The sequence below is a fragment of the Ranitomeya variabilis genome, chromosome 3 (genome assembly GCF_051348905.1).
Source record: "Ranitomeya variabilis isolate aRanVar5 chromosome 3, aRanVar5.hap1, whole genome shotgun sequence".
NCBI lineage: Eukaryota > Metazoa > Chordata > Amphibia > Anura > Dendrobatidae > Ranitomeya > Ranitomeya variabilis.
In genome coordinates, this window is record NC_135234.1 from 726930639 (window position 1) to 726953742 (window position 23104).

A 23104-nucleotide genomic window follows, 5' to 3' on the forward strand; every position below is an offset into this window, starting at 1 on the left:
TGAATATCCATTTTAAACAGGTGAACACAGAGCCATTCCAGGATTAGAAGGAGAGAGAGAGAGGAAGGCTGCAATATAGGCAGACTTGCAAGTGATTCAATTGAAAGCACACTCAGAACTGAAGGGAAAAAAAAAAAAAAAAATTTTCAGCAGACTTCTTTTTTCTCTCCTTTCTCTGCCAATTAATTTAACCCTTTGTCGGCCGGTCAAACTGTTATGGTTCTCAATGGCAAGAGAACATAGCCCAGCATACATAGGAACTAGCTCTTGGAAGGATGGAAACTTAAACTGACCATGAACTAAACCTGCCGCACAACTAACAGTAGCCGGGTAGCGTAGCCTGCGTTTTATCCCTAGACGCCCAGCGCCGGCCGGAGGACTAACTAATCCTGGCAGAGGAAAATATAGTCCTGGCTCACCTCTAGAGAAATTTCCCCAAAAGGCAGACAGAGGCCCCCACATATATTGGCGGTGATTTAAGATGAAAATGACAAACGTAGTATGAAAATAGGTTTAGCAAAATCGAGGTCCGCTTACTAGATAGCAGGAAGACAGAAAGGGTACTTTCATGGTCAGCTGAAAACCCTATCAATACACCATCCTGAAATTACTTTAAGACTCTAGTATTAACTCATAACATCAGAGTGGCAATTTCAGATCACAAGAGCTTTCCAGACACAGAAACGAAACTGCAGCTGTGAACTGGAACAAAATGCAAAAAACAAACAAGGACAAAAGTCCGACTTAGCTGGAAGTTGTCTGGTAGCAGGAACATGCACAGAAAGGCTTCTGATTACAATGTTGACCGGCATGGAAGTGACAGAGGAGCAAGGTTAAATAGCGACTCCCACATCCTGATGGGAACAGGTGAACAGAGGGGATGATGCACACAAGTTCAATTCCACCAGTGGCCACCGGGGGAGCCCAAAATCCAATTTCACAACACTGACCGCACAGTAGCCTTTTCTTTCTCTGTCTAGTTAGATAGTAGTGGCCTCCTTTGCTAAAATCTAGTTTCATTTCTGAGTTTGTCATTTCCCTCTTCACTCACCGTGAATATTTGTGGGGGGCTATCTTTCCTTTGGGGGTTTCTCTGAGGTGAGATAGTTTTCCTTTTCCATCTTCAGGGGTAGCTAGTTCTTAGGCTGTGAAGAGGTGTCTAGGCAGAGATAGGAACGCTCCACGGCTATTTCTAGTGTTGGTGTTAGGAGTAGGGATTGCGGTCAGTAAAGTTACCACCTCCTCAGAGCTAGTACATTATTTGTTTTACCCACTAGGTCATTTCAGTGCTGCTCCGTAATCACTAGGTCATATAGGTGACTACTGTCTGTAGAGCTGCCACCTCCTCTGAGCTTATCCATGATTGGTTTTACCCACCAGGTCATCTCAGTACCACTCCGTAACCACCAGGTCATAACAGTACAGCTGGCCCCCAAAGTGTTAAATGCATCTCAAAAGAGGGAAGAGAAAGTTCTGAGTCATAGTTTTTTTTTTCTTGTTGCTTGTTTCGTCTTTTATTTTCCCCTTGATTTTTGGATGGTGCAGGAGCTTGGTACTGATATGGAGGTTCAGGGTCTGTCTGCGCGTGTTGATCATCTCGCTGCAAGGGTACAGAGTATCCAAGATTATGTTGTTCAAACTCCTGTTTCTGAGCCTAGAATTCCTATCCCTGATTTGTTTTCTGGAGATAGATCTAGGTTTTTGAATTTTAAAAATAATTGCAGATTGTTTTTTGCTCTGAGACCCCGTTCCTCTGGTGACCCCATTCAGCAGGTGAAGATTGTTATTTCTTTGCTGCGTGGTGACCCGCAGGATTGGGCATTCTCCCTTGAGCCAGGGAATCCTGCATTGCTCAATGTAGATTCATTTTTTCAAGCACTTGGATTGCTTTATGACGAACCCAATTCTGTGGATCAGGCAGAAAAAATTTTGCTGGCTCTGTGTCAGGGTCAGGAAGCGGCAGAGATATATTGTCAGAAATTTAGGAAGTGGTCTGTGCTTACAAAATGGAATGAGGATGCCCTGGCGGCTATTTTCAGAAAGGGTCTTTCTGAAGCTCTTAAAGATGTTATGGTGGGGTTTCCCACACCTGCTGGTTTGAACGAATCAATGTCTCTGGCCATTCAGATTGATCGGCGCCTAAGTGAACGTAAGGTTGTGCACCATATGGCGGTGTCCTCTGGACAGAGTTCTGAGCCTATGCAATGTGATAGAGTTTTGACAAGAGCAGAACGGCAGGAGTTCCGACATCAGAATGGGCTGTGTTTTTACTGTGAAGACACAAAAAAGCACAGTGAGGTCAAAAATACTCTGTTGTAAAAAAATCACAGTAATAAGCAAGTGCTAGTCAAAAGATGTAAAGAAAACAGGGTATTTAGTTGATACGTTTTTTTTGCAAAAAAATGTATACTAAGCTGCTCCACCAAATCGCCAAGGTATACCCTTATAGAGCAGTCCTAACTAATGTATGCAATCCCTATCTGATGTATTTAAAACCTGATTATCTGTATAGTACCTGTATAAGCAGGGTTCAGAGAGAAAAAAATATACATGTGGACATGCAGGATGGAACAGCTTAAATGCAAATGACCCACAGAGGAGTGGTGGACTCCCCAGTCTTGTAGAAACAAGAGAACAATTATAGAACCAGAAACACATGGGCTACTTGCACACTGAACAAGTCTGTAGGAACCTGTTCACACCACCAGAAAACTTGAAGACACAAAAAAGCACAGTGAGGTCAAAAATACTCTGTTGTAAAAAAATCACAGTAATAAGCAAGTGCTAGTCAAAAGATGTAAAGAAAACAGGGTATTTAGTTGATACGTTTTTTTGCAAAAAAATGTATACTAAGCTGCTCCACCAAATCGCCAAGGTATACCCTTATAGAGCAGTCCTAACTAATGTATGCAATCCCTATCTGATGTATTTAAAACCTGATTATCTGTATAGTACCTGTATAAGCAGGGTTCAGAGAGAAAAAAATATACATGTGGACATGCAGGATGGAACAGCTTAAATGCAAATGACCCACAGAGGAGTGGTGGACTCCCCAGTCTTGTAGAAACAAGAGAACAATTATAGAACCAGAAACACATGGGCTACTTGCACACTGAACAAGTCTGTAGGAACCTGTTCACACCACCAGAAAACTTGAAGACACAAAAAAGCACAGTGAGGTCAAAAATACTCTGTTGTAAAAAAAAAAAGTATTTTTGACCTCACTGTGCTTTTTTGTGTCTTCAAGTTTTCTGGTGGTGTGAACAGGTTCCTACAGACTTGTTCAGTGTGCAAGTAGCCCATGTGTTTCTGGTTCTATAATTGTTCTCTTGTTTCTACAAGACTGGGGAGTCCACCACTCCTCTGTGGGTCATTTGCATTTAAGCTGTTCCATCCTGCATGTCCACATGTATATATATATTTTTTTTTTTTCTCTCTGAACCCTGCTTATACAGGTACTATACAGATAATCAGGTTTTAAATACATCAGATAGGGATTGCATACATTAGTTAGGACTGCTCTATAAGGGTATACCTTGGCGATTTGGTGGAGCAGCTTAGTATACATTTTTTTGCAAAAAAACGTATCAACTAAATACCCTGTTTTCTTTACATCTTTTGACTAGCACTTGCTTATTACTGTGATTTTTTTACAACAGAGTATTTTTGACCTCACTGTGCTTTTTTGTGTCTTCAAGTTTTCTGGTGGTGTGAACAGGTTCCTACAGACTTGTTCAGTGTGCAAGTAGCCCATGTGTTTCTGGTTCTATAATTGTTCTCTTGTTTCTACAAGACTGGGGAGTCCACCACTCCTCTGTGGGTCATTTGCATTTAAGCTGTTCCATCCTGCATGTCCACATGTATATATTTTTTTCTCTCTGAACCCTGCTTATACAGGTACTATACAGATAATCAGGTTTTAAATACATCAGATAGGGATTGCATACATTAGTTAGGACTGCTCTATAAGGGTATACCTTGGCGATTTGGTGGAGCAGCTTAGTATACATTTTTTTGCAAAAAAACGTATCAACTAAATACCCTGTTTTCTTTACATCTTTTGACTAGCACTTGCTTATTACTGTGATTTTTTTACAACAGAGTATTTTTGACCTCACTGTGCTTTTTTGTGTCTTCAAGTTTTCTGGTGGTGTGAACAGGTTCCTACAGACTTGTTCAGTGTGCAAGTAGCCCATGTGTTTCTGGTTCTATAATTGTTCTCTTGTTTCTACAAGACTGGGGAGTCCACCACTCCTCTGTGGGTCATTTGCATTTAAGCTGTTCCATCCTGCATGTCCACATGTATATATTTTTTTTTCTCTCTGAACCCTGCTTATACAGGTACTATACAGATAATCAGGTTTTAAATACATCAGATAGGGATTGCATACATTAGTTAGGACTGCTCTATAAGGGTATACCTTGGCGATTTGGTGGAGCAGCTTAGTATACATTTTTTTGCAAAAAAACGTATCAACTAAATACCCTGTTTTCTTTACATCTTTTGACTAGCACTTGCTTATTACTGTGATTTTTTTACAACAGAGTATTTTTGACCTCACTGTGCTTTTTTGTGTCTTCAAGTTTTCTGGTGGTGTGAACAGGTTCCTACAGACTTGTTCAGTGTGCAAGTAGCCCATGTGTTTCTGTGTTTTTACTGTGGTGACGCTACTCATGCTATCTCTGATTGCCCAAAGCGAACTATGAGGGTTGCTAGTTCGGTTACCATCAGTACTGTACAGCTTAAATTTCTCTTGTCTATTACCCTGAATTGCTCATTGTCGTCCTTTTCTGTAATGGCATTTGTGGATTCTGGCGCTGCACTGAACTTAATGGACCTAGAATTTGCCAAGCGCTGTGGTTTTTCCTTGGAGCCTTTGCAGAATCCTATTCCCTTAAGGGGGATTGATGCTACGCCATTGGCCAAGAATAAACCTCAGTACTGGACACAGTTAGCCATGAACATGGCTCCAGCACATCAGGAAAATATTCGTTTTTTGGTGTTGCATAATTTGCATGATGTGGTTGTGCTGGGGTTTCCATGGTTACAGGTACATAATCCAGTACTGGATTGGAAATCTATGTCTGTGACTAGTTGGGGTTGTCAGGGGATACATAGTGACATTCCTCTGATGTCAATTTCCTCGTCCCCTTCTTCTGAAGTTCCTGAGTTTTTGTCGGATTTCCAGGATATATTTGAGGAGCCTCTGCCTCCTCATAGGGACTGTGATTGCGCTATTAATTTGATTCCTGGCTGTAAGTTCCCTAAGGGTCGACTTTTCAATCTGTCTGTGCCAGAGCATGCCGCTATGTGGACTTATGTAAAGGAGTCCTTGGAGAAGGGGCATATTCGCCCGTCTTCGTCACCGTTGGGAGCGGGATTCTTTTTTTGTTGCCAAGAAGGATGGCTCCTTGAGGCCCTGTATAGATTATCGCCTTCTCAATAAGATCACGGTCAAATTCCAGTACCCTTTGTCTTTGCTCTCTGATTTGTTTGCTCGGATTAAAGGGGCTAGCTGGTTTACCAAGATTGACCTTCGAGGGGCGTATAATCTGGTCCGCATCAAACAGGGTGATGAATGGAAAACAGCATTTAATACGCCCGAAGGCCATTTTGAATATCTTGTGATGCCTTTCGGGCTCTCTAATGCTCCATCTGTGTTTCAGTCCTTTATGCATGATATTTTTCGGGAGTATCTGGATAAATTTATGATTGTATATTTGGATGATATTTTGTTTTTTTCCGATGATTGGGAGTCTCATGTGAAGCAGGTCAGGATGGTATTTCAGATTCTTCGTGCTAATACACTGTTTGTGAAGGGGTCTAAGTGCCTTTTTGGAGTTCAGAAGGTTTCTTTTCTGGGGTTCATTTTTTCTCCCTCGGCTATTGAAATGGACCCTGTTAAGGTCCAGGCTATTTATGACTGGACGCAGCCCACATCTGTGAAGAGCCTTCAGAAGTTTTTGGGCTTTGCTAATTTTTATCGCCGCTTCATTGCTAATTTTTCTACTGTGGTTAAACCTCTGACCGATTTGACCAAGAAAGGTGCAGATGTGGTGAATTGGTCTTCTGCGTCTGTGGAGGCCTTCCAGGAGCTTAAGCATCGTTTTACTTCTGCCCCTGTGTTGCGTCAGCCAGATGTCTCTCTCCCTTTTCAGGTTGAGGTTGACGCTTCTGAGATTGGGGCAGGAGCTGTTTTGTCTCAGAGAAGTTCTGATGACTCTGTGTTGAAACCGTGTGCCTTCTTCTCCAGAAAGTTTTCGCCTGCTGAGCGTAATTATGATGTCGGCAATCGGGAGTTGTTGGCTATGAAGTGGGCATTCGAGGAGTGGCGACATTGGCTTGAGGGAGCCAAGCATCGTGTTGTGGTCTTGACCGATCATAAGAATCTGATTTACCTTGAATCAGCCAAGCGGTTGAATCCTAGACAGGCTCGGTGGTCTTTGTTTTTCTCCCGTTTTGATTTTGTGGTCTCGTATCTTCCGGGATCTAAGAATGTGAAGGCTGATGCCCTGTCTAGGAGTTTTTTGCCTGATTCTCCTGGAGTCCGTGAGCCGGCTGGTATTCTCAAGGAGGGGGTGATTCTTTCTGCTATCTCCCCTGATTTACGGCGGGTGCTTTGGGAGTTTCAGGCTGATAGACCCGACCGCTGTCCTGTGGGGAAATTGTTTGTTCCTGATAGATGGACTAGTAAGGTGATTTCTGAGATTCATGGTCATCCTGGGATCTTTGGTACCAGAGATTTGGTTGCCAGGTCCTTTTGGTGGCCTTCTTTGTCACGGGATGTACATTTTTTTGTGCAGTCCTGTGGGATCTGTGCCCGGGCTAAGCCCTGCCTGTGCTGCTGAAACTGGCAATGAGTCTCTCTGTCTCACAGTCAATATAGTATACGGCTTCTTCATACAGTCCATTAATAATGCATGGCTATATGACGCAGTCAATACACAGGCCGAACTTCCCTCTGTCCAGTTTCCCTGGGTGACCACACGCCGGTAACAAGTCTCTGTACTCACTCAGCGCACTGCACTCTTTATCCTCTGGAGTGTAGCGGGATACACATAAGACAGCCCAAGACGCAGGGTGTCAGTATCTCTGGTTCCTTTAGCCTCTGTGCTGCTCCACACAGAGAGAGCTCTGCAGCCAACTGCCCTGTATGCTTCCAAGAACACACTGACACACCTCCCCCACTACTACAGGGCTTTTTATTCAGTCACTGCTTCACTATTCTAATTACAGCCACACCTGTGTCTGTAGTATGCCCTCATGGCCTCACTACGCTCCCATGCACATTCTGCAGAGCACATACAGCGCCCCCTAGCTGTACCAGGGGTCACTGCCTCACAATATATATATATACACACGTACATATTCTGTAATATGATGGGTGAAAAAGGTACATGAGTATACAGTGTATACTACAGAGGGAATACCGCATGGTACATTTGTATGACACAGAGTATAAAACTGAATGTGTGTATACGAGTATATGTAAATATATGTATATGCCACACACCCTGCTTTATGTAAATGCATCATGCTGTATTCCCTCTATAATACACTATGGCTCCGATTCATCAAGACCGGCAGAAGAATTGTGTGGAGGGGGCCGTAGTGTGTATGCGCTCCTGATTCATTAAGAGACACACTAAAATAGGAAAAAAACATAGAGAAACAACAAACAATTACCGTAAATTAGTGCTCTAATTACTTACATAATTACTGTTATTGTTTGTTTTAGGTGATTAACTGCATATTTATATAAATCTAAAATACAAAGATGTTTATAGTCAAACAGTAAATGCAATAAAAATCCAATAAACAAGCTCAGGGGGAACAATCTGACACAGAGGGAGGTAGCATCCCACCTACGAGGGTCTAAAATCTACAATGAAATAAGGAATGTATAAGACATCAGGTGCTAGTACAAACTGTCCATACAGTAGAAGGGTTATTGTAGTTTAAAGGCTTTTTTCAAGTGGTGGGTTATCAGGTTGATTTTGAAGGTTTAGATGTTGGGAAAAAGTCTGACACACTGAAGGGGTTTTCTCATCTTCAGTAATGTGTAATATTAAACAGGGCTTGTAAAACCATGCAACTTTGCAATTTACCGACTTTCAAACAACCTCAATAATTGAATGACTTTTAATTCTATAGTGTAGAGCTCGTTGCTTAAATGCTACTCTTCAGTCATGTAGTGGCCAGTTACCCAAGCAAGGAGCATGTACAGCTTGCAAGCTCTATGCTTTAGAACCTGTAAGAGCCACAATGGAGCTATCACTGAATCCAGACACTTTTCAGTTCCTCTAGGCTTCTCCCATAGCGCAGAGGTGAACATTGAAAACATGAAAGCCATCCATGACAGTAAAACCAGATGTACAATATATTGTGGGGTGTACCGTTCCATAGAAACATAAAATAAGTGAGAAAATGAGGGGAAAAGGAAAGTGAGGGTAAATGAGAAATAAGAACAAGAGAAAGAAAGGAGGTAGGTGGGAGAGGGAAGAATGGTGGGAGGTGTAGGAACAAGGACTCATATCAATGGGCTCAGCTTTCCCCAATAAGGGACAGATATTCATCAGAGGTTCTAAATTCCATCCAGTAAAACCAAGTCTTGTAGAAACCATCATAAGAGTTATTGACAGTACAGGGAAAACTAGAGGAAACCGTCGGCGTGGAATCCTTTTTCCAAAGCAAAGAAATCACTCAATTCACCTTTTCACAAAAAGGAGTGAGATGTTTACAGGACAAAAAAATGCTAGCAGGTCTTCTTCCTCCTCCTCACCTCTCCCATGCATGAGATTAGCTTCTGGGAAGACGGAGTGTAAGCAAGTTTGAACCCAACACCACTAAGACAATCATTTCTAACCAGCCTTATGGTAACAAGAGCAAATAGATGACTTGTGTGTTAAGGTGAAAATGCGCCTCCACTGATATGCCCATATCGCCTTCCCATTGGGTTTGAAAATAGGTGTCAGGTTAGTCAAGGGTTTCAATCAGTAAGGAGTATGAGAAGGACAGAGTGTGTCTAAAAGTTGTTTAGTCATTATTATAACAAGATCTGGGGGAAGTGATTGGAAAAATGGGACAGCTGACAGAATCTCCAGATTCCCAAGGAAGATGGAGTAGAGATGCTGAGGTGTCCATTTTGAAGGCCAGTTTTGTCTAGCTCAGAAATGAGATATCCTAAAGTAGCCACTGCTTAGCCAGGTACAAAAGACATCCAATCCCGGGAGAAAGAGGGGATTACCAAAGATGGGGTACATAGAGGAGGATTGCAGTATAATATGTGAGCTGATCACAGGGTGGGTGCAATAGACGAAGGTAGCCCCAATTGTGGGGTATGTTTTAAGTGATTTAATCATGTCCAGCCAGGGAGCAGCAATCAGATGGATATTTGTAAAGCTTTCCTCAATCCTCCAGGATTCTAGAAAGGTGAGTGGTAATATAGTAAGATCTGAAATTGACCAAGGATATACCCCCAGAGGACTTCAGAAGGTATAAAACAGCTCTTCTGATCCGAGGGTGTTTATCTGACCATATAAGCTTGGTTTGCACCACTGCAAGACTCCTGAAGGATAAGGGAACACCAGCCAGAACGGCTTGTACTACATGCAAGATCCGAGGGAGAATGTTAGTTTTAAAAATTGTGCTTCTACCAAACCATGTAAAAGCATTCCTTGTCCATGTTGAGTAGTTCTCCTGCACTGATTGGGGTAATATAGTGGGGTTGAGCGAGTATGTCAAGCTTACGCCTTTCGGTAGTAAGATTCCTAAATATTTTATGGCTGAATTAGCTCATTTGAAATGAATGTGGCTTTCAAGGGCCTTATAGTGGAGGAAGGAATGTTAATACTCAAGGCCTCTGATTTGGATAAGTTGATTTTAAAATTAGATCGGCCATTGTGTAATTAAGTTTAAAGCAGAGTCTGCTTTAAGCATCATAAAACACTCAGTTTGTGCCATTTGTCTGATCTATCAGTATTCAAGAGCGTACCTCCCAGAGAAAATGTGAAGCTAGGGATAGATACACTCCTGAAGCAAGAAGATGAGACATCCCCTTGAAGGTAGTGAGTTTTAGAGCATGTGATAACGGAAGAATTCTTGAAAACGGAGTGAATGAAAAATGAAATGCTAATGTACATGTGCCGAAAATGTCATCAATAGAAATTACTAAATTTCACATACGACTTAGTATCTTTCATACCCATTAATGTGAAAATAATACAAATATTAAATTCCGTAATGGTGAAATGGAAAACAGGTACTTGGTGTGGCTAAGCCACAGGCTGAATTTTGCATAAAGTTCCAAACGACAGGTCTCGGTGGAATTCCTAAATTGGCAGCACCATGTAGATCCTTAGTATGGAGCCACAAGAACTTTATCCATTGTGTACAGGGTTTGTATGTATATTCTCCCCTACATTTTTTTTGGTGGATTTGTATTTGTAAGGCAAAAATCTCTTCTTGCCTTGGTGGTATTCAAAGTTCTGCAACCATTTTGTTTAAGTGGCCTACTGATTGAGAAGAAGTAGAATGACTAGTCATCTTCAAAGCCAACTTCAGAAGAAGGATACGCTTTGATCAATTAGTGATCCTTGTTGGGGGAGGAGAATTTGTGAAATGTTTCCTTGTAATTGGTGCAATAGATAATACTCGTTGTTTGGCTTCAGTTGTCCTCTAGCATCACATTAATGTTGCCACCCTTCATTGAACCTTGAAAGGAAAAACATGGAACAAAGGCTCAGTCTCCATTGCTCCTAATCAAACTGTGTTTGATATACGGGGAATGAAGGAAAGGATGGCGGGCTTCGTGATTTACTTTCTTCAATTAAAAAAAAAATCTTATGAAGACCATATTTCTAAGGAATTATTAATGTCTTACTGAAAATGTGAAATTTCCTAATTAACTATGCTTAGCTATGTGTAACGCTGTGTCTCCCCAATCATCCATGTGTTAAATGCAGCTAAGGAATAGAAATAAGGTTTTTTCGACTATTACCTATGATATTGTATTGGCTAAATAATTTATGTTTCCGTTCAATAAGAGACTTTAATCAGTTCCAACGCAAGTCCAATTTCACTTTAATTAACTGGACTTGTGAATTTGATGTATGGAGGTAAATCATTGTGAGAAGGATTTTTTAAGTCACTTTTTCTTCTGGCTTCGTTGTGGTTATTCGAGTTTTCCCAATGTTAGATTGAGTTTGCGTATCCTTACATGTAACACTTCTGTCTTTGGCAGTTTTTTTCCACTCATTATGTCATTACCTTACTAGAGTGAGAATTGAAACTTTTTGGAAAGTTACAGCTAATAAATATGACTTAAACCTTATTCGCATGGCCACTTTTTAGAAGTGATAAAAAAGCAAAACATCAAAAATTTTTGCTCAAAAATGGTGTTCTCTAAAATTTGCAACATTGTCTCGCCAAAAATAAAAAAAAAAGCCTTGATAAATGACCTCTGTGTGTGACTTTACAAAATTACCAGGTATCGCCATATTTTGAGCTTTGTGATTGTGTTTTACAGTTATTAAAAAAGACCCCTTACCCAAAGTGCCGATCTGCATGCCTCACATAAAACTTTCTGAGTCGTTCAAAGGAGCTGAAAAGGTCAACTTGATGTTTCCTTTAAATACTTAAAAATAAACCTAAAAGAGAGGGAGCAACACATATGTGGTAGGGGAAGAGGTATTCAACTCACCTCTGGTAGCTGTGCATGCCAGGGACAACGCTGATGCTAAGCGGTGAATGACGGTGGTCCTGTTGCACGGCAGCACCTTCTGCCCGCTCCTGGTGTCCCGCTCAGGAGCCTTAATGATGAAAGGTGGGCGCTGGAGATCCACAGGGCACCATGGTCTGAGTCCAGGACACCCAGGTCAGATAAGAAAAGTCAATTTATTCAACAAACAGCACGTTTTAGGGAGGATCCGTCCTCTTCATCAGGTGATTACAAAATGTATACCATGCTCAATGCTTTAAAGAGACAGGCACTTGGTTGCCAATTGCACACAGGTTTTAAAAATCATGAACATACATTGTTTTTCACTTAAATAGTTAAAGGGGAGATATGAACAAATCAATTCACAGAATTCTGGTCCAGCAGCCAGGTCTGTATTTTGTGGCTGGCATCCTCCATGCTTCATCTGAATAGTCAGACCTGGCATGACATTATAGGTGTCAAGCTGCAACAATGACTTTGCGCCAGGTATACAAATCAAAAAGGGAACCTGGGGATTCATGCAGGAAGGAGGTGGTTTACAGAGATCCCAGATGAGCAGCCAAAGAATACTGACATAGCCTGTAGACCAGGGTCCTCAGAATTACTCATCTCTACTTAAACTTGTCAAGTTTTGGGGACAATTTTTTTTTTAATAAAATGCATGCATTGTGGCTTTCAACCTTGATGTGGTCTGTGGACATAAGTCAACTAAGAGAAGCTCAGTAGAAGACAAGATTTCGAATGTCTGATCATCAGAACGAGTTCACTGACAGATTCTTAGATTAAAGGAACCTTTCACATCCAGAAAAGCTATTTGTCTACAGCTATTGGATTAATTTACAGGTAAAAAGCATTTATTTCCTGTGCGACGGCTTGTAGAGCAGCAGCTACAGGGAGGGAGAAAATAAAGTTTTATTTTCCCTGCAGCTGCTCATTTCCAGTTATCTAGACAGGGTAAGGAGCTGTTACAGTCACCTTTCACTGTACAGTGAGAGCGGCTGTAATCACTTACTGGCACATTGAATGAAAGCCTGTTTTGCAGTGTGTGCAGAGCAGGCTGTTAATCAAAGTGCCAGGGAACGATTACAGCCGCGCTCACTGTACAGTGATAGATGACTGTAACAGCTCCCTGCTCCATCCAGATGACTGGAAATGAGCGGCTAAAGGGAGAATAAAACTTCATTTTCTCCCTGTAGTCACTGCTCCATAAGCCTCTAAACAGGGTTTAAATACTAAGTTTCCTATATCTGCTTTTGAATAGTTGGACTTAAAAGGTTCTTTTCAACTCATTCTGCAACTATGAATAAACAATACAACACAGAGGCTATGGAAGGAAAATGGTGCAAACATTTTAACAAAATCAAATGTAAGAAAAAAATATTTTAGCCTTGAACAAATACATTTATGATATGTTTTTTTTCTAAAAGTAGACAACCCCTTTTAAGACTTTAAACAAGATAGAAAGTTCCAAATCCAAAGCAAAGGCAGTAAGCAACAATATTCTATCCGTCAGCTTATCAACAGTATTTTTTACAGTGGGGGAAATAAGTATTTGATCCCTTGTTGTTTTTTTAAGTTTGCCCCCTGACAAAGGCATGAACAGTCTATAATTTTAAGGGTAGGTTAATTTTAACATTGAGAGATAGAATATCAAAAATAAAATCCAGAAAATCACATTGTATAAATTATATAAATTTATTTGTTGGATCTTATTTTTGATATTCTATCTCTCAATGTTAAAATTAACCTACCCTTAACATTATAGACTGTTCATGTCTTTGTTAGTGGGCAAACGTACAAAATCAGCAAGGGATCAAATACTTATTTCCACCACTGTATACTCACTAGGTCCCCCTTTTTTTTTTTTTAGCAATTCTAGGACTGAATCTTGGTATCGGAAAAACAGCTTTAATGTACATAAAGATATATTATGTAGGGGTTCACAGTTAGTATATTCTCAGCGCTATGTACAGTCCTGCTCTAAGCTTAAAACAACATACTACAGCTGTATCATATCTAAATAATACTCTCTGAACTAAAGACTCGGCAAACCTTTACTTGACATTTAACACATGAAAAGCCACGGAAACCGTCAGTTCATGGTTTGCTGCATCATAGTATGTAACCTGTTAATGTCAAGTCAAACCTTTCTGAAGCTTTGCTACAATGCATCAATCAATGTGTCATGTTTGCTGTATGAATGAGTCTGGAGTCCTGCAAACTATTACTGTATATCTATTTTTCAGCTGAGAACTCAGAAACATTTCATCATTTTTTTACATGCTAAACTAGACATACTATTACGATTCAGCTGAAGATCTGAATAAAACATATTTTTATATTTCTATTTCTCATCTCCATCACAGAGATATTAGTTTGTCCACTTTACACTATAACCAAGCATGCATTAACAGAGATTCTTCACTGGGGGGAGGTTACTTTTGCCCTTGTATGAAGCTGACCATTCATAAGCAGGAGGCATCATGCAGGGGGAAAAAAAAGAAAATGTCAAAACCTGCATTCTCTGCGTGATATGGTAAGACCATAGGTCACACAGATTTCACTGCCGGCGATTATTGAGAGCAGAGCTGTGTGTCATTGCAACCAATGTTCGGCATCTATCCCAGGTATCAGGGAATACTTCCGAAAGAATGAGACTGGCGTCCAATCCAGGAGATGAATTGAAAAAAAAAAGGTTTATTCCGCCATAGAAATACAACGTTTCGACCTATGAGATCTTTATCAAGTATGACGTCATAGGTCAAAACATTGTATTTCTATGGCGGAATAAACCTTTTTTTTGGGAATTCATCACCTGGATTGGACGCTGTTCCCATTCTTTCTGAAGTTGCTGATTTTCCAATTGAGTTCATTGGAGGTTGAACGGGCGTCCATACTTAGTGAGTGCTGTCAGCCTTTCTCTATGTGCTTAGGTATCAGGGAATAATCTGGAAATAATAGTCAAGAACCTGGAAATTGATGCAGAGTGCTGTATGTGACAAGCTCTGATTGCGCACTACACCACTGTTATCAGACATCTTCAATCACTTTATCATGATTTGGCCGGTTCATCAAATAAAATGTGCTAAAAGTTCTTCTTTAGTTCAATGACAGCAAAACATCCTGACAGTGGTAATTAATTGAAACATTGAGTATTTCATAAAGTTATGTAAACTTTGGTGATTAAAGTGATTTTGATCTGGAATCTCATTTGAGATTTTTCCCAAATTTATTGAAACAAAGCATATAGTGTAACAAATCCTAAAATGTTTTTAAACTGTTGCAGCCACTCTTAAGCTTGTTGTTGTTTGGGGTTGGATGGGGTTGGATGGGGTCCTGAGACCTTCATTGATTGATGTAACTACTAAGCGGAAGCATATAAGACTAAACGTTCAATTTAGGAAAATCTCAAGTGAGACTATGGTGGTTTTATAAATTCAAAATTCTGCACAATGAATGAGTGGAGCAGGCTGCCACCAGAGGTGGTGAGTTCTCCCTCAATGGAAGTCTTCAAACAGAGGCTGGGCAGACATCTGTTTGAGATGATTTAGTGCTCCGGCACTCCAGCTCTATTCCCTGCCCAATGCCACCTCGTCTTACTTGACTAAAAGCCAATATGCCATGTGATTTCAGGCAAAGGAGATGTATTTCAAGCAGGAGGAATAGAGGGAAGGGAGGGAATAGAGCTGGAGTGACAGAGGCTTCAGATATACAAATAGCTTTTCAGCCTCATTTGTATATCAATTCAAATGGCAATTCCTCAGTAACGGAGGAATGGACTGGCCATGTAACGGTATTGCTGGACTTGTGTTTGAAAGAGCTACATGCACATATAAAGCATCTGGAGTGTGGAATCCTGCTGACAGATTCCCTTTAAATATTTTTTTCCTTTGAATAACGATCCATAACATTACAATTGGCTGAAATCCAATCTTTGGAACGCAAGTGGCCGTCAAAGAAGTCAGATCCCCATTGATCAGGAAAGCGTCATTACCATCGTTAAGAGGTGCAGAAATCAGCATTTACCCCCAGTGATCTCTATAAGTAACACTTTATTACTGAGATTAATGCTATTATACATTGTAAATTCAGCTGTATGAGTTTGGCATTAAAACTTTAGCACAGTAAATATAGTAAACCTCTATGCCAGGAACTACTCAGTGTGAAGTAATACATACTTTAACGTAACAGTCCATTAACTTTTATAGTGTCTTTCATTAGGTGTAGTTACTGCAAATATCACTGATCGTGGTTATTGGAGGGGAAGAATTCAATAAAGCTAGATCAAGTCTATTAAAGGCATAGTTACACAAAGCCAATATAAATCTATGAGAATTAACTTTTCAAAACTTGTTACCTGAAGCATTAGGTCCATTTTTTTGCACATAAAACAACTAATTTGAGGCTTTGGGGAAACATTTGGGTGCTTATGTGTCATAGCAAAATTAGAGGATTGTCTTGTCAGTGTTTGCAACTGTCTTCACACTGGGCATTTTTGCTTCATTTTTTTTGCTGGGTTTTTTGGCTGCCTTTTTATGCAAATTTTCAGCTGCTTTTTATAATACCAGCAAAGCCTATGAGGCTGCAGAAATCTCATGCACATATGTTGTTTTTTGTCATCAGTATTTTCTCTTTTGCATGTCACTTCTTTCAGCGTTTTTTCAGTATTTTTACCCATTGACTTGAATGGGTGCTGATAAAACGCAGGTATCATTTTTTGCAGCGTTTTTTGTGCCAAAACCTCATTCTTTGGAACAGAACTCTTTTTTTTCAATACTAAACTTTATCAGCATGCACAAGAGACAAATCTAGCATGCCAAAACCGACACAAAAAACGCATCAAAAACTCTGCGAAAAATCAAGGAAAACATGCTTTTTTCTGCAGCTTCTTTCCTGCCAGGAAAAAAAAAATGTTGGAAAAGCGCCTAGTGTGAACTTACCCTTACTCAACATCTTATCCCATACGGAAACAATGTCCACTGTAGATAAATGATGCCACCACCTGGCACGGGTACACGTTTATCATAGACCTTTTACCTGACAGCTGCTTCTATGAGAGCTCGTAAAAGCCGGAGGGTCAAAAATCAACTTATTGGATGGATTATGGAGCCCTGACTCGGAATAAGCAGCTGTACTGTAGCACGGACAGATGGTGTTGGTGCAGCAGAGGCAGAGAGGTCCCAAAGTGACAAAGAGGCTGTAGAAAATGGACGGCAATCAGAGTAGTTGTCCATTAGGAAGCCATAGACCCAGCATAGTAACATAGTAACAGCATTTCAATAACTCACCTTTCTGCGTCGCAATGTTATTTATTTAGAAGGTACATTGTGGCCAACTATGTACGATCTTTAATATTTCACCAATTTACTGTATGTTTTATTTTATGACTTTTATAGCAGATGGTCCGGGAGCAATACACCACAACCACAGAAGGAAATAGCCTAGAGCGTCCGGACAGGCAGTATGTCTACAATATTGGGATTTACGGATGGAGAAAGCGCTGCCTTTACCTGTTCGTCCTTCTTCTCCTTATCATCTTAGTGGTGAATTTTGCTCTAACTATTTGGATTCTTAAAGTCATGTGGTTCTCACCGGTGAGTAAAGATCACATTTTATTATAATCTTATACAAAAGTTTAAAATGAAGTATGATCCTTCCATATTAAAGGAGTACTACCATTTCAGCGAGCAATGGCATATCACCGCCATGGGGGTCTATCTTCTGGGACCTCCCCTGATCCTGAGAATAAAGGGGCTGCTGTTCTGATTGTTATTGTTTTGGTTGTGTCGGTCACTTGACTCTACATGATAACTACTGCTGTCCCTATTCACTTGAATGGGACTGCACTGTACAAAGGAAAACTTGGGATGGGGATAAAGTTGTGAATCAGTACTACAACCCCTTTATTCTCAAAATTAGTCAGACCCCCATTTGATCATTAAGTGGTGGCAGATCTTAATGAAATGAAATCACTTACGGAGTTAGGAGACCTCAACAGAGGAGTCTGGCAGTGACCTATTCCCCTCTGCCCATTGAGAACACATGCACACTGGGCTGAGCTGAATGTGAATGATAATGAAGATGTCTCGATGAATAGCTGTCAGCTAAGTGAGTAATCAGATAACGGCTATTGAACGGGAATAGCCGGCTTAGTGACAGAGCAGTATAAAATGTGGCAGGGACCATTATTCCAGGACTTGGTCAATTACTGGTCTTTTGACTGTAAGTTTTAGAATTCCATTTTTTATTTGCTGCATCTTGTCTAGTCTTCTCAATGACAAGCTCCTGTTATGCAGTCCTCTATATTCATGAGCTCTGGAATTCTCAGCCCAATATTGATCAATAGCTTTATGACTACACTTTGAAGAAAGCCATCAATCCATGGTGCAGGCAGTTTAGACAGAACTCAGCACTGAGAACACTAGCAGAGCTGTAGCAGATAAAAGAGTAATTTTATAAAAACTTCAGCAAGTAGCTAAGAGGTGAACCAGCGCTGGAATTAGGGCTTTTTGGCCCTATAATTCACCTACCATTAATACTGTGAGCACAAATAGAGAAAAGGCCCTTTAAGGTTCATTTTATGACTTGGCCTTTTGGCAAAGAGTACAAAAAAATGATCTACAGTCTAAAAATTGCTATTATCAAACTTGTAAAATGTCATTTTTATATTACTTAACATTTTATGTTAATTATTTATGATCTTCAAACCCAGTAAAATATAAGCGTTCGTCTATTTTATGACATCTCCAAATCCATCTATTTTAATTGTGAGCCACAACGTAATTGTTTTCATCCCACATTTGCCAGGGTTTTTTTACTGTTTAGTTAATGTTTTAATTTGTATTTCTCTTCGTTGCTGGTTACACAGTTAATCACATCGCTAAAGGTTTTTGCTGAAGCTATTATAATAAGTCCTAGAACCTAATGTTGTAATTAATCTTTTTTCAATTGATGTTAATTATTATGGATATCGGCCTGGTAATGTTCCATGATTCAATTTAGGTTCATTCGCGTCTCTGCTTAGGTGTGTCTGCTAATTGTTCATTTTTAGATTCATGATTAAGAAGTCTGTGAAGGAGGAAAGCAAATTTCTGCCAACCTCCGTAGTGTAGGGTCCCAGAGTGGGGCAGTCGCGAGAAGCCAAAAAAACAGGTCAATGTCCAACACCTTACACAACGCAAAGCTGTGAAGACTGAGCCTGTATGTTGTCACACTGAGTCCTTATAGCTCTATACTATGTATAGTGCTGCTATACAGCACTGCGTTATGAAGCAGGGTTTACCGGGAAATAGTAGAAATATGATGTTAGGGCTGGCGTTCGCAGCCCGGGGTCCACCGTGCAGGAAAAGAACCTGCTGCTGGCAAACGGCGGCACTATATGGCGGTAGAAGCGATCTCTTTTGCTTCACAGAGTCGCTACAAAGAAAGAGCTGTGTCCTGTTAAATTCCACAGGAATACACAGTACCTGCTGAGCAGATAGCAGCTTGTGGTCACGCAGTCAAGGAGGCAAACACACAATCTCCTCACCGGAGGAGCCGGTATTCTAGGTGGCTTATTTCAGCCGGGTCCCTGAATCCACACAAGCGTGACCACATTGGCGCAAAACACATAACTTACATTGATACTAGTGCATGGCCGTGCGGCCATGCGAACCTTATATAGCTGCAGCAAGTACAAGACCTTCCTAGAAGGACCAATGAGAGGCTGCCACAGAGCCTGAGCACCTTCAGGACCTTCCTGGAGATCCAATGGGCTTTGCTGCAGTATCCAAGCATGTGACCCTCGATCTCCAATGAGAGATCTTACTCTGGGCATGCTCAGAAGGAGAAAAGCAGGACTTAGTCCCAAAAGCGTCTGCTCGCCGCTGCCCAGCACTGGCTTCAATGGCAGAAGCTGAAAAAGCAGCAGTAACCCTTTGCACAGATTCAGAGTGAGTGAGACGCTGGGACCGACATCTCCGCTGAGCAGGCTCCACTGCGGCAGGAGAAGAATGGGAGACCACAGCGGAGATGGCCCGAGATTCCCCCCGTGCAGAGGCAGGAACTCGACCCCTAACATATGATTTGGCATCTATTGAAATGGCATTTGTCTTGTTGGGTTCTCTATGGATGACAGAGAAAAAAAAAACGTAAAAAATTAAGTTTTGTATCAGATTTTTTGTTGTTGTTTCTGTTGCCGTGTTTTTGTTTATGAGGCTTATTTTCGGCCTCAACTGAGTCAAGAGTCATATTTAGCACTTTTTTCACCATGTTACATTTGGTTGTGGAACCAATGGTTAATTGATTTCACCAATGTTTCCCAGGAGTTATTTTTCAACAGGACAGCACCTGAGTTTCACTGAGACTATTAGCTACAGAAGTTTACTCCACCACACTTTGTGTTGAGGGGGGTTAATCAGCCATTTTAAGGGCTGGGTTTTTGTGAACAACCATAGAGCGAGTAGGGGGTTTTCGGCCTTATCTCCACCCCACGGGTTGGCCCTCTGAGGCATTCAGCATTCGCTAGGCCTAGAGAGTGGAACTCCAGTGCTATATGTTCTGACAAGGAAGCTAAACCAGTGGATGTTGATTTTTCCTGAAGGGGCGGATCCCCACAACACGGACTGTGCTGTATGTTATGTTTTGTTTTTCCTGAGGCCAGACAGGTCTTGTTTATTTTTACTAACTCTGCACTGTCTTATGTAGCACTACTAATAAACCATTGAGAGTCTTAAAGCGACAATCTTTCTTTGTCTACCTCCGTGTGCAGCCGAGCCTGGTACAGACAGGAGAGCACCCTGCCCTTGTGGGCTTACAGTCTACAGGGTAATGAGGTCGGAGACAGTAGATTATGATATACATGCTCACAATGTATATATGTATATATCCCCAGCATTGTCTGACTCCTGTAGGTGTAACTTCCACCTATTTGTTTCTGTGATGCCTTGTTATTGTAATTTGGCATTTTACTCCTGGCAATGAAAATAAAATGAAATAGATCAATCATTCATCTGTCAACGCAACTGACTGCACGGAAATTTCTCTCCACACGGCTAAACACCTGCATATTACACTATGTTCCAAACTAACTGCACAAATCTCAAATATTTCATCTCGTCACTTATTTTTTTGTGTATTAAATCTGGATTGGATTTTACTGCAGGTTTAGATAACGCAATGGTATACACAGCCTAGTTCGCATGTATTGTTGGATCATCTAGTACTGAGCGGCGCGCCACTTCTTATGTTCTATGTCAGGAGGCCGATGTACTCAGGCACGACTGTAGCTGATATTCCAGGTTTGTGACGTCACTTTGTGCATGATGCATGATCCTGGTCTAGTTATACATTGTGGAAGTAATTTCTGCACTCATTCAACAACGGGGCGTGCGTCAGAGGAAATGGGCATGATTTAAAGGTAACAAGGATGTGGCTTAACATTCTACTACATGTCCCAAATTGCTCCAAAAAACGTAATCTGATCCATTAGGTTACTGACTCTGTATTTATAGATTTCTTAGCCCGATTTGCTAATTACCGTATTTTTCAGATTAAAAAACGCACTTTTATGATCCCCAAAATTAGGGGGGAAAGGGGGGTGCGTCTTATAAACCAAACACTGTTCTTACTGAGAGGTCAATGCTGCGGGCCCAGAGCTGGGGGTGTTGCGGTGGTGGTGCGGTGGTCCTGCGGTGTGCGGTGGTGGTACGGTGGCCAGCGGTGGTCCTGCGGGGGTGGTACGGTGGCGAGCAGTAGCCCTGCGTCGGCGGCATATGACAGCCACCACCCCCGGTAAGCAATAAGACGCCTGGATTGTAAGAAGCACTATGATTTGATTACAGTTTTTTCCTATTTTTCTCCTCAAAATTTGGGGTGCGACTTATAATCCGTTACATCTTACAAACCGCAAAATGCGGTATGTCCGACTTAGAGTTTGCGTAATATTATTCTTTTGCAAGTTGTAGAAATAAACCTAGTTTTGTACAGACCGTGCCATGTGCTCACTCTGTTCATATGGGGTGACAAGTGATGGGTGTATGAAGAGAAAGAGTGTGATGTGACGGACAAGTGGGCAGTGCTTGTCATATGTGGGAGCCCGGGAGCGATTTGTGTACTGACGAAGTATGGGGAGAATGGTTAGTTAGGGCAGCGCATAGTATCGCTACATACACACATCTGTGTGAAATGACTTTTTATCAAATGGCACGTGGACCATGCTGGCAGGTGCGTAGGATGCAGTGACACCCAGGAGACAGAGCCAGGGTTATCAGGTATTTTTATATAGAACAATAGTAAGTCAAGCATTTACAAGATTAAAGGTAACAACAGTTTAACTTATCAGTCTCTGGGCCTTGGTGGAATGTGGCTGGAAGATCCCTCGGCGCGTCAGACATCGCGAAATGTCTCCAATCTGGTCCCGCAGAAAAGCGATGTCTCCTCATGGTGATGAATCCTCCAGGTCCTTCAGCAGGTGGTCTCCTGATATGGGCACAAGATGTTGTAAAGGTGTAGGTCCACGGCACAGCGGAAATAGCAAACAGTTCTGTAAACAAGGCCGCAGAAGAAGTATACAGTCCAGCGGTCACAGCCTCAGGAGCAGGCTGATTCTCAGTTGGCACCGCAGGGATATGGCTGAGCGGTGCCTCCGCGGTGGTAAGTGGAATGATGCTACGCTCTCTGTACGGGTCACGATATGGTGCAGAGCTCTTTCTGAGCTGTGTGTTGTCAGTCGGGTTGGACTTGCTAACTAGGTATGAAGGCACGGATAGCTGGCGTGGGTCTGTCGAGAGGGAGTCAACCGTCTCAGTGTTCACACTCTGGTTCCTCGCCAAAAGTCCCGTCTTCCCGTGCACACTGCTCTTTAAGTCAGACCCACCCCCATCAGTCAGGTGTCCTGAACTGCTCCAGTCAGAAATCTCTTCCTCCCCGGAATAATGGTGACAGCCCCGACAGTTCCAGCCCAGACACGCAAGAGGGACCATTAGCCTGGCTCTCCTCCCTGCACAGACATATCATTGGTGCAACCTGTGTGGCCCAAGAGGTAAGGGAGACAAATTATACTTCCAAAGCAGGTTCAATTTTGCATTTTTAGGAGCTCGTGGGCTGCAAATGGCCCATATGTTGTTCTTGCACAGGGGCCCTTTTCTGTCTTTGTCTGCCAGTGCATGGACCTATAGAGTTACGGATCCAAGTGTGAGGTCTGTGAGATTCAGAACAGGTCCTATTGTGATCTGATTGATTGAGTCTGCTTGCTGCTGATAAATAATCTGACAGCACACCGACACTTCACATGGATGCGTGAATGTATCATAAGGTGGAAAGCAGATGCGAGTGATGTAATGTGTGCTTCTAGTTACAAGTCATTAGTTAGTTAGTTCTAGCTCAAATCCAAAGAAGTGATTTCA

General features: G+C 41.6%; 1 protein-coding gene across 3 annotated transcripts in view; it reads left to right on the plus strand.

The window, feature by feature from the left end:
- Positions 1-23104, plus strand: part of SGCG (sarcoglycan gamma) — a 331065-nt gene that overhangs the window by 170849 nt on the left and 137112 nt on the right. For 2 of the 3 annotated variants that reach the window (XM_077298386.1, XM_077298387.1), the window contains exon 2: positions 17117-17314. In XM_077298386.1, coding sequence (XP_077154501.1) covers positions 17117-17314 — 198 coding nt within the window. The remainder of the gene's footprint in view (positions 1-17116; positions 17315-23104) is intronic. The other variant, XM_077298388.1, reaches the window with a different exon arrangement.